Source organism: Mytilus edulis, chromosome 1 (genome assembly GCF_963676685.1).
Source record: "Mytilus edulis chromosome 1, xbMytEdul2.2, whole genome shotgun sequence".
NCBI lineage: Eukaryota > Metazoa > Mollusca > Bivalvia > Mytilida > Mytilidae > Mytilus > Mytilus edulis.
This window is the reverse complement of record NC_092344.1, coordinates 78717560-78730031: the sequence shown is the minus strand read 5'-3', so window position 1 is coordinate 78730031 and position 12472 is coordinate 78717560. Positions and strand designations below refer to the sequence as shown.

The 12472-nt window shown below is 31.1% G+C and overlaps 1 protein-coding gene and 1 long non-coding RNA gene across 3 annotated transcripts in view; one reads left to right on the top strand and one right to left on the bottom strand.

Moving 5' to 3' along the window:
* The first annotated feature begins 267 nt into the window (after positions 1-267).
* LOC139491091 (uncharacterized) lies at positions 268-9038 on the top strand. The gene is made up of 3 exons (XR_011656463.1): positions 268-441; positions 5056-5152; positions 7312-9038. It is a non-coding gene; the product is annotated as an uncharacterized lncRNA (long non-coding RNA).
* Positions 9035-12472, bottom strand: part of LOC139491070 (tRNA (guanine(6)-N(2))-methyltransferase THUMP3-like) — a 33764-nt gene continuing 30326 nt past the window's right edge. For both annotated transcript variants that reach the window (XR_011656457.1, XM_071278380.1), the window contains one exon: positions 9035-9833. Coding sequence is in view for 1 of the 2 variants with exons in the window: in XM_071278380.1 (XP_071134481.1) it covers positions 9642-9833 (192 nt within the window). In the remaining variant the exon portion in view is untranslated. The remainder of the gene's footprint in view (positions 9834-12472) is intronic.

The window sequence follows — 12472 nt, the reverse complement described above, 5'->3', positions numbered from 1 at the left end:
TCCCTGATATTCTGTATTAATTTGAAGGCTTTGAATATAATACATATCTAGCAAAAACCAAAAACTGTGAAACTTAATAAATATGGTAAGCTGTGGTGCGTTATTTATGTTGTGAAGTATATTACCGTTAAAATATATGTGAAAATTATTTCGAATATGCACTTGGATCAATCAAAACCTATAACCGGTGGTGTTCCTCGATAGGAAGGAAAATAGCTAGGTAAGTAGACATTCGTCTTTATAATTTTCACTCGAACACATTTGTAAGGAGTGTTCCTAATTGCACCTGTCTGATGTACAGGTAATTTTTCAGGGCGTTCTATTTTATGATCTTGATGGAGATGCGATCTTGACAGAGTTGGATTAAGAGAATGTGTGTGACAAGTTAAAGGATGTGTGTAAAAGTAAGGTGTAAAAAGTGCCAAAAAATGACATGGGCAGGTAAGAATAAATTAATGTTGCACATAAGTTTGTAAATCATGTATAAACTGTACACCACTGGTTTTTTTTTTAAATTTTATTATTAATTACAATATGATTATTTTGTTTACAATATTAACACTGTTAAGGCCCAATATGGAAATCAAATTATTAACCGGTCTTGTGAAGTTTAAAAAAATGAGAAAAAAAATGGAAAGAAACGAAATCGTCGATTAAAGTTCAATCGAAGTCTGCCCTGAACTGCTGATGGATTACCGACACTAAAAAATTATAAAAAAAAAATATATATGTAACACATTAAGATCAGTCAGAAATATGTAAATACAAATATGTGTATATATCTATATATGTCTATAATATATCAGTTGACTAATTTATCATAATTCTACATACATGTATATAACAATACATTACTTAGTACATACTTGTCATACGATTTTGAAGTATATGTGATTTTACATTGTTAAAGATGAAAAACATTTAATTCACCAGTAGACCTCAGTGGCGGATCCAGAAATGTCCATAAGTGGGGGCCCACTGACTAACCTAATAGGGGGCCCGCTCCAGTCAAGCTTCAGTGATTCTCTATATAAGCAACCAAATTTTTTCCCAAAAAGGGGGGGGGGGGGGCTAAATCCGCCTCTGGACCTTATGTGGAATAGTTCAGAGTTGCTTTGAAAGAATTTTATGTGTATCTGTTTTATTTGTGCATGTCCCGGCATCAATCGCATTTTCGGCTAAGGAGGATTTTAAACAAAATATATGATGTGGTTGCGTTTTGTCATTTCTTCTGTTAGATGGACATTTTTGGTGGAATTAAAAAGTCCAGTACATTTTACACCATGAATGATGAAATAGCTTTTCTGTTCTGTTCAATGAAAAGTTGTGTGTTGTTCTCACGGTATGCCCCTTCCGCAATTTTTTCCGAAGAGGTTAACAAAATAAATGTTGTGTCTACAAATTTTTATATAACGGTGGTCCTTTCTTTAACCATTAAAATTGAGAATGGAAATGGGGAATGTGCCAAAGAGACAACAACCCGACCAAAGAAATGTATGCCATATTTATCTTTCACATATGTAATTCCATTTAAAAATAACGGATAGGAATTTTATGAAATAAACACGGTGTTGTCTAATATTTTGCCAACGAAGCTTTTAACTTTCTAGTTAAGTCAATAAACTGGCTTTTAAATAGGTACATATGAACGCTAAATAAATTATATCAAAGAAATATATTTAAGTTTTTACTTAAAACAAACTTAAACATCCATAGAAATGAAGAGGCTTATTTGTGAGAGGGGAAAATGTGATTATCCTTTCCCTGTCGAAGCGCCTCTCTGGTGTCTGATGGAAATTGATACAATAATGTATCTAATACATCTTTTACAATTGTATCATTGTTAGCCTTCGGGTGATTTCTCTACCTGCCATTTAAATAATGAAAAGTCAATTGGTGTGTTTAAAGTGTCAGTAATACAAGTTTCTCCGTTAAGTGTAATTTGAATAAGGTGTGTTTTATATTGCTCTCCTTTGGATCTCGTGAGAATGAATTACAGAATAAATATACGCATTTAATACAGGAAACATTAAACCAAAGAAAAAACATTTAAGTTTTAGGAAAATTTGATTTTACCTGTTGTATTTATATTCATTATGTACAACGAAAATTACTGAATTCAATCCGTATATTTTTATACTATGATCTTACATAGTGACTCAAAGCACCAGTATGTGATATCATATGCCGCCTACCACTTACACAATTAATCGAATAATCGCATGGTGTCTTCTTGGAAAGCACCTTTATTGTGGAATATCGTATGTAACCTACCACTTATCATCTGAAAAGTCCAAGTGTCCATTTGGAAAGCACAAGCAGTGTTGGAATATCGTTTTTAACATACAACTAATTAATTGAAAAGTCCCAGGGTCCATATGGAAAGCACTAACAGTGTTGGAATATCGTATTCCACCTACCACTTAATCAATGGAGTAGTCCCAATGTCCATTTGGAAAGCACAAGTTATGTTGGAATATCGTATTCCACCTACCACTTAATTAATCGAAAAGTCCCAGTAAGGTCCTTTTGGAAAGCATGTAAGCAGTGTAAGAATATCGTATTCAACCTACCACTAAATCAATATCGAAAAGTCGCAGGGTCCTTTTGGAAAGCATGTAAGCAGTGTTGGAACATCGTATTCAACCTACCACTAAATCAATATCGAAAAGTCGCAGGGTTCTTTTGAATAGCGCAAGCAGTATTAGAAAACTAGTATCGTATATTCCACCTTAACCACTTAATCAATCGTGTAGTCACAGTATTTGGAGCATTGGGAAGGGTTTCAATCATTGTTATGGATAAATAATTACAAATGGCCACAATTTTATATCAAGTGTTTGTTTTAGTGATAGGCGAAGAATGTCGACCTAACTCCCTAAAACAATTGTGTATTGGAAACTCATGACTTGCACATTTTTGAAACGGGGTTTCAAATTGGTTAAGTTGGGTTATACTTGGATTAATTTGTTGGGCGTTTGATACTTGCGCCGATTATAAATTTTTGATCATGCATTTGCACCGATTATAATTTTTTCGATCATGCATTTGCACCGATTATAAATTTTTCGATCATGCATTTGCATCGATTATAAATTTTTCGATCTTGCATTTGAGTCAATTATAATTTTTTCGATCTTGCATTCTTTCATTAGCGCCAGAGACGTATATATGCCTCTGTTAGCGCCGATTCTATATTCGCATTGCATTGTCATAAGAAACGAGTGACCGGTGAAAAATAATGTTCTTCCAATTCTTGAACCAATGCATACAAACATCATAAACGTCTTCTGTGCACGAATTTATCATTTTTTTCGTGTAAATTTCGTATAATCGTCATTTTTCTTCAATCGGTCAGTGTTGTTGTGAAAATATGGCAGGTAATTTAAGTTCGTGTTTTGAAGCCAAAGTTTAACGATTGTCACCTGTTTGACCGTGAACAATCGACAAAAAAATCAACACTGAAAAAAGGCATGGAAATTGAGCACGTGTTTAACATGTAAATTCAGATAATAGTTTATTTTAAGGACATCCATGCGTATTGCGATCACCGGATTTTAACGAGATGGATCACACTGAGGTCACTTTGCATACGGAAAATATATCGGGGGAATTGCTTGCTCAGTGGAAGGAAGCAATTAAAATAAAGTAAACTTCTTTTAAATACTGTATGAATAAATTAAAGAATTTTCTTCAGAAAAATGTATATGTACATAAGTTTTATAATGAAAATATCCATTGAGTTATAAAAAAACATATACATTATTTTTTTGAGGTATCTTATGACTTTTTAAAAAACAGGTGAGTAAATACATGCACTATACCTAGTGTAACCATGGTAACGGACTTCTGCCAGTAGGTATATTGGTAAAATCTGGATAAAATTTTAATGTTGTGCTTTTGAATGCTGTAAATAAATTTTTAACCCCTGATTTTAGTTGATGTAAATAGAGATTGCTTTTATATTTTAAATTGACTTATCCTGCTGCACCTCCCTATGGTGAGCAGGGGACAACAGTTGTATACATGTTACAATTGACAATTCATAACATATGTACAACTGGCTAACCGAAGAGGTTTAAAAGATAAAATAGAAAGAAAAAAAATATTCACCTGTACACAATCGGCGCAAATGAAAGATAAAATCGGCGCAAGTGAAAGAAAAAATCGGCACAAACGAATTGCAGATCGGTGCATAAAAAACGCCGAATTTTTCTCAGATAACATTATATATCACCATCACTGTCATATATCAATAGTGTTAAACTTATGAATTTTGTACGTTTTACTCATTTAAGTATAGCTTTTCTATTTTTTTAAAACGTAATAAAAGTGTTCTCTCTATTGTTTCACATCATAGAGTATTATTGTAGATACAAATCAAGCAACGCATCATACTCGGATTCTAAGAAAAAAACCTTGTGTTATTTTTTTTTTTAAATTTCATTATAATTGCACTTTTAAATTGGGTTTTCTTTTCAGAAGAGTTAACCAATCCTTTTGTTCATTATCGTTCGACTTCCTTATTTAAACAATTATAAATAATGACTTGCTGACTTGTTTCTATCTTCTTCCTTCAAATCATATGATATTTTTTATTCTTATACAATACCATTTAGTGTTCTTGGTTGCAAATCCTTTTTCAAGATTTATTAGAATAACTGACTTAGAAATGATTTACATGATAAAATCTGGTGGTTTAATACAAAAACAACAATAAAAGAAATCAACAAAATAAGCAGACAGACAAACAAACAAATTAATAAAAATAAAAAACTGCAAACAAAAACAATACAATGACTTTAACCTAAAAAGTATATAAGGTAAAAAAAAAAAAAGACAGAACAGAAAATAAATGGTTGCAAAACACAAGTGTTCTTTTTTTTAATTTGTTTGCCTTTTGCATGTGTTTGTTTTGTGGAATGGCAAAGCTTGCTTATTTATATTTTTGATAGCTACTCCTTCCATTATAAATACTTGTTCATTATGCACCTTTCCAAATTCTGATGTAAATTGAGACCTCATCAATATGCATGATTTTTATATTTGTTGAAGGTTGTGGACGTCACGTAGAAGTTGTTTTAGAAGATGTACCAGTACATGAAAGATGTTCTTGTCCAAAGAAAAAGGCATGTGCAATATCATGACAGAGGTAACAACATCTTTATCTATAGACTATAAGGTTTGAAATAAACCATTAAAATGGCAGGCAGGGTTATTGGTTAGAAGGAGGCACAGAAAGACTTAAAATTGAAATGCTTCTCCATATTTTATCCTCAACCTCTTACAAAGTGATAATTATTCTTTATGATATATGAACAAGTTATCTTTGTATTCTATGAAAACCTGAAACATTTCAAGTAGCATGTAGTTTGCAAGATTCTGATATAGTTTAAAACTAAAACTAAAGATTTCTATATCCATGATGTAGGACCCGTTCATAAATTTAAAGAAAATAGACAACAGGTACCTGTACCCTTTTCTTTTCTATAGCAGTTTAAACCTGTGCTAGCAACAGTCTTAAATTTCTAGTGAGGTGAAAGTTTTTTGTTTGTTCAGTGTTGAGGGCCTCACTTTGACTTTGAGATGAAGAACAGCAATTAAAGCACTGTTCCTGTGCATTTTTTTGGGTTTTTTTTGCTGTTGATGTACTCATTTAGTGTCCTGGATATATACCCTATATTCTCTGAAATTCTATTAATTGTTTGTAGCTTGAGAAGTAATTTATTACACCTTTTTCAGAAGTGTTCATAGATGTATTTCTGTTTGCCTGGGCTAGGCTAGAGTGTTTTCACTCAACAAATATTACCAGGTATCAATGAGACTTGTTTGGCGACTATTCTTTCACAAAGGCTTATATTTTAAGAATTATCAATTTATGATTGGGCTAATATCTTCTTGATGTTTTTACATAGCTTCATTTTGAGATTGACAATAAAGTTTTAACAAATATTTACATGTTAATTGGGAAAATTGATGCTCACATTTAATTTTATCAAAACCTATGTGAAACAAGACCCTGTTTTACATAAAACAATTAGTTACATATGTCAATTTTGACAAGGAAATGATGAGAAATTGATATTCCAATTATAAAAGTTATTTCTCCATTAATGTGACCATACAATATCATCCTATGCATTTATCTTCAAGAGTAAACAATCACAAACAAAGGAAGATAACTCAAATTTTAACTTGTCTATCAAAATACAATGCAATGTTTTTATTAAAATTTTTACAAAATTGCAAAATGAAAGCAATCTTTACCCTCAGTGCTTATAAGCACTTCGATTAATTTATTTTATCATCCCTGTTTTCTCATTAAAGTCATATGAAACGAGTGACTGGTGAAAAATAATGTTTATACAATTCTTCAACCAATGCATTTATATATGATAAACTTTGTCTTTTGTGCACGATTTAATCATTTTTTGCGCAAACACCATTTTTTTCTCTCTCTATCTGTAATTATGTGAAAACATGGCAGGTAATTAATTATTGTGTTTTGAAACTGTAGTTTACCGATTGTTACCTTATAGTAAACAATCAACAAAAGAAGCATGGATATTGAGCACATGAATAACATGTATAATCAGATAATAATTATAGTATAACTAATCGCTGTATTTGAATATCAAAAATAAGACAACGCGTGACCGAACGACGCATGGATTAAACGAATGCGCAGCACGAGTTTAATCCATAGCGGCTTTCGGTCACAAGTTGTCTTATTTCTGATATTCAAATACGGCGATTAGTTATTCTTTTTATTACATTGGCAAATGGCTTTTTGTATGAAATTAATGTAGAAAATGTAAGGAACTATATCTTTTTCCTACGCATTGACAATTTGTTTTGATCCGACGTTATCAACGTCTTGACAACGCCTATTGTTGTATGACGTCAGAGAGTGAAATAACCACGTTTATTTCACATGTGAAATTATCGGTTTTTATCTAACTGGGAAATCAATGTAATTCATTGCAACCAATGTAATAATTTATTTTAATGACAGACCCATGGGAACTGCAATCACCGGATTCTTACGAGAAGGGTCACGCTAAGGTCACTTGCATATACGGAAAATATGTCGGCGAATTGCTTCCTGGAAGCAAGCAATTGAAAAAAAGTAAACTTCTTCTAAATGTGGACAATTTTCTGAAGAATTTTCTCCAGAAAAAAGTATATGTACATAAGTTTTATAATGGAAACTATCCATTTAGTTATAAAAAACATATGCATCATTTTTTTTTTTAATTTGAGGTTTCATATGACTTTAAGATGCTTATTCACTGATTTGTATTATTGTAGGCTACATCTGTGAAGATGATGTAAATATTTAGAAGAGTAACGTGAATCTCAGAACATGCAGCATTTTAGATTTAGTCAAGACATTATTTGGTGCATTTTCTTTTTATGTGATTATGAAGTGTAAATACTGTTACTTTTAGTTCATGTTTAAATTATTTTGTTTGTTAAAGATAATTTTATGCTAGAGTAAAGATGCTTTTTTTCACTATTGACCAGTTGACTTTTGCAAGTTTTAACATGTGTATAGATGACATCAAACATATTTAAAAATGATTTTTTCTAATTTGGTACACAGATAGAGATTCCAAAAAAATTGGCAATAATAGATCAATGGAACCAACAACAGTTGATCCACTAAGTTACAATTTAACAGCATCATTGCAAACAAAGTTAAAGTAATTAACATCAGTAAAACACTTAAAATTTTCATAGATATTATGTTTGTCACATTTTGCTGCAACCTTCATTCCATGTCCAAGCAAAATTCATTTCTTTGAAAAAGAAATAAAAGGCAAATTGAACTTTATAAAAAAAAAAATCCACCGATTGTGCAAGAACCTTGTAGGTAGTCAAGGTCTTGTTTGAGAATTAAAATACATTTATCTTGTTTGAGAATGTATAATGTATTAACACTAGTTGTGACAATACTTCCTGCTATCAAATACTCTTTGTATGAAATTTTATATTTTACATCAATGTATGCGTGTATAGTTTGTTTTTTTTACATTTGTGTTCATATTTATAATAGCTTGCATCAGTTTTACTCAAGCTTGTGCTTTATTCAGAATCCATTAAGGGATTTTAAAAAAGTTAAGTGGAGGGTTGGACATTACTTTTTCTTTTGGCAATAGTGGTGGAGGCAAAAAAACAATCTGTCATAAAAAAAGACTAATGGTTACCATAGTGGTTTTTTTAATGTTTGATAAAACCACATACATTTTTTCTGTAATATCCCAAATTTTTGTAAAAACTTATAATTAACTGCAGATACTGTTTAAGCAATATAAGAAATCATTTTTGGGTAAACTTTGTTTTTTATTGTTTTAAAAGAGGTATGTTGATATTTATGTTGTAAGTAAAATGACATTTAAAAGAATCTCATTGCATCTCAGGGGGAGGCAACTCTAAAACATTTGTCTTTGTCTGCCATTTGCATGTGTTATGTATATTATATTTGTTTCATGTTTCCATTGATGTTATTTCCAAAGTGTTCAATAAATGTATTGTACTAATTTATTTCCTTAGAGAAAATAACTCTATCTAATTAAACCACCATAAAAGATACACCAAAATATTTGCAAAACATGATCTTTTTCCAATTGTTCCAAAAGACAGTGTATACTTTTTTAGCAAACATCTTTGTTATTTCAATTGTATGCATTGTCACAGTATAAATCATAATGGTATACTTATTAGTTACATCATGATCTGTTTTACTTTAGGAAAAGTAAATGTTTGAAATAATTCATAACCTTCTAGTGCATTGTAAACTGAAATCACTTTTTTAGAGGTACATGTAATATCCATGTCTATAAGACCTTAAAAAGACAATACAGTGTTGTTTGCTGAAAATGGACTATAAATTATATCAACAACTTACCATAAATGTGCAGCACATTATTGAATATTAAAATGAACCAATTTACATTTTATAGACTGTTATTCTACATGATTGTATTAAATACTGAAGGCTATGTATGATAAAAATTAAAGCTAAAAGTAGTCAATTTGTTTATTCATTTTATTGTTTCATATTTCTTTTTATCCTATGTATCATTGAAATAAACCCAGAAAAATATTGTCTACCAATAAAAGAAGACAACATTCCAACATCACAGGAAGCAAAAGACATCTCTTAATTCGACATATTGTTTTCAACAATAGACTAGTGTCTAGATAACCTATCAAGCTCTAATTTACAATAACTCTAGAGAAGTTGCAAAGGAATAGAACAGAGACTAACTAATTTCATGGTTTTGATGAAAACAAAAATAATCTCATACAATATCAAAATTGCTGATCCGAAACCCTATTTACAGAACAAATTATCTTTGAAACACGACTTTGGGCTTGATGAACAAGAATGTTGTTTGTGTATACCAACTTTTCAAGGATTCATAATTCTGATTTTTTAAAGAAAATAAATTTCTAGGACAGGAAGGCGCAACAATTTGATGATGTTCATGGCACAAGTGAGCCTGACTATGTTTAGCTGCAGAAAAGGAGAGAATATTTGAACCATTCCAATGGGAAGATAAATTAATCACCCAGTTTTTAACCAGTGAGTGATATACAGGGCATAGTCTGAGATTCATGATAATGCTTTCTCTTCATTCAATATCTGAAACTTTCTTGGAATCTTTACTTGGTGACCTCTCATCAAATCTAGGGATCACTAAAGGTTGAGATTTGTCAAAAACTTCACTGTTCCGATACATCATATACACGCAGGCTGCTAGTCCTCCCATGTTAATCCCCACAGTAGTGCTTCTCTTCCAGTACTTGGAAACTAACTGCATTGCCTGAAAAGAATACAAACAGTTTGAGGATTACTGTATGCCTCTGGGGAGCCAAAAATTTCTAGAATAAAACTTTTTTCTAAAACAGATTTTTGGGTTTATATGACTGCAAAGCAGTAATTGGCGGAGTAAAAAAAAAAATCATATGGTGGTGCAATTCTTTTTTTTGCTACAGCCCTTTTGAAGGTAGGTGTTAATATAAGAAAGTTTTATCATATTTTGAATGCTTTTGGTGAAAAAATTATCATGCTGTCAATGATGTAAGCTTGTGATTTTTTTCTTTTTTTTAGAACAAAATACATTATCTAACTAGAGGCTCTTAAGAGCCTGTGTCTCTCACCTTGGTCTATGTGCATATTAAACAAAGGAAGCAGATGGATTCAGGACAAAATTGTGTTTTGGTGATGGTGATGTGTTTGTACATCTTACTTTACTGAACATTCTTGCTTCTTACAATTATCTCAATTTATAATAAACTTGGCCCATTAGTTACAGAGGAAAATATTTTGTTGAAATTTACAAAAATTTAAAAAATTAAAAAAATTATTAAAAATTGACTATAAAGGGCATTAACTCCTTAAGAGGTCAACTGACCTTTTTGGTCATGTTGACTTGTTTGTGGATCTTACTTTGCTGAACATTATTGCTGTTTACAGTTTATCTCTATTTATAATAATATTCAAGATAATAACCAAATACAGCAAAATTTCCTTAAAAATTTCCAATTCAGGGGCAGCAACCCAACAACCAGTTGTCAGATTCATCTGAAAATTTCAGGGCAGATAGATCTTGACTTGCAAAACAATTTAACCTCCATGTCAGAATTGCTCTTAATGCTTTGGTTTCAGAGTTATAAGCCAAAATCTACATTTTACCCCAATGTTCTATTTTTAGCTATGGTGGCCATCTTGGTTGGTTGGCCGGGAAACACCACACATTTTTAAACTAGATACCCTAATGATGATTGTGGCCAAGTTTGGATTAATTTGGCCCAGTACTTTTCAGAGGAGAAGATTTTTGTAAAAGCTAACAACGGCCGACGCCGGACGCAATGTAATGAGAAAAGCTCACTTGGCCCTTCGGGCCTGCTGAGCTAATAATGTGAAATTGATAAAGTGATATGGGATGTACATGTTTCTGGTAAAATAATTTTTGGTATCCCTAACCCATTTTTTAAAAATTTTGGCTAAAAAGACTGACTTGATTGTAATAAAATTTGAAAACTTTATTATTCAAAATCTACTTATTGTAAATCCTCCATTTTTTCACAGAATTAAGTTTGATTATGTTTTTTATTAAATTCATAACTATTTTACACTTGTATCACATGTTTTGGAAAATAGAACTAGATTTTAACAAGACTGAAACTTCAGAAGAATATATCCTTAACCGTATTTATTTAATACAGCTCTGAGTGAGCTCATTCAAGGCATAGACATGAGCTGTGAAAATTGAGCTCATCTTCATTGCCTTTAGACTTCTTACGTTTAAACATTCTTTGTTGTATAGAATAAAAACAAACATAAGAAACTAGTAATTAACATATCTTCACAATAACTGAATAAATGGGGAATAAGTCCATGGGACACAGATGATGCCCCCTCTTGCATGTAACGTTATAAAGGGACATAACTCAAAAACTGTATAAGTGACACTACCAAAAATTTTGTACTTCAGCTTTGTGATAATAAGCATTATGTATAAGTTTCATAACATTAAGATAAGGCAAACTAAAGTTAGTGAACAGAATAAAACCAGGTGCTCCGCAGGGCGCAGCTTTATACGACCGCAGAGGTCGAACCCTGAACAGTTGGGGCAAGTATGGACAAAACATTCAAGCGTGATACAGCTCTGAATGGATTGTGATCAAATTTTTGACATTACATGGTGTTTTTTTTACACAAAACAAATGTCAAGATTTTACAAATCAATTAAAGATTTCTTCTTCAAACTTTTTAAATCTAAAATTAAATAGTTGACACAGCATAAGATTTCTGACACAGAATGAATGTGGTCTAATGAACTTAAAAGTTTTTTTTTGCCTTTGAGCAATTCACTATGCTGTTGAATATTAATCCTCTCAAAAAAATGTTTGAAGAAATTTTCTTTTTATTTATGAAATCTGAAATGAGAAAAATTTAAACCCCCCCCTTTTTTTTCACATCCCCGTTTCCCTTTTTCCAAAACTGATATCAATTCAAATTTCTAATGGAGTTTGCAACAATAACTACTCTTTTAAATACATCATAAAATATTAAAATGTAAAATAAAGTGCTTGTTATCACTGAATGGTAAAGATTGGTTGGTAGTAAAAGTGAATATACATTGCTTATTGTATAAAACAATAAAAAAACTTCATCAGCAACATTTTATATTGGCAAATTTCCAATGAAGTTATTTACATAAAGTTATTGGCAAATAAAAATAGAAAATGACATCATAGTCATGTCTGGCAAATGTCCAACATACATTATCTAAAAACATTTTAGATAAGATAAGGAAAAAAAGCTTCATCAGCAACATTTTATATTGGCAAATTTCCAATGAAGTTATTTACATAAAGTTATTGGCAAATAAAAATAGAAAATGACATCATAGTCATGTCTGGCAAATTTCCAACATATATTATCAACTACTATTCT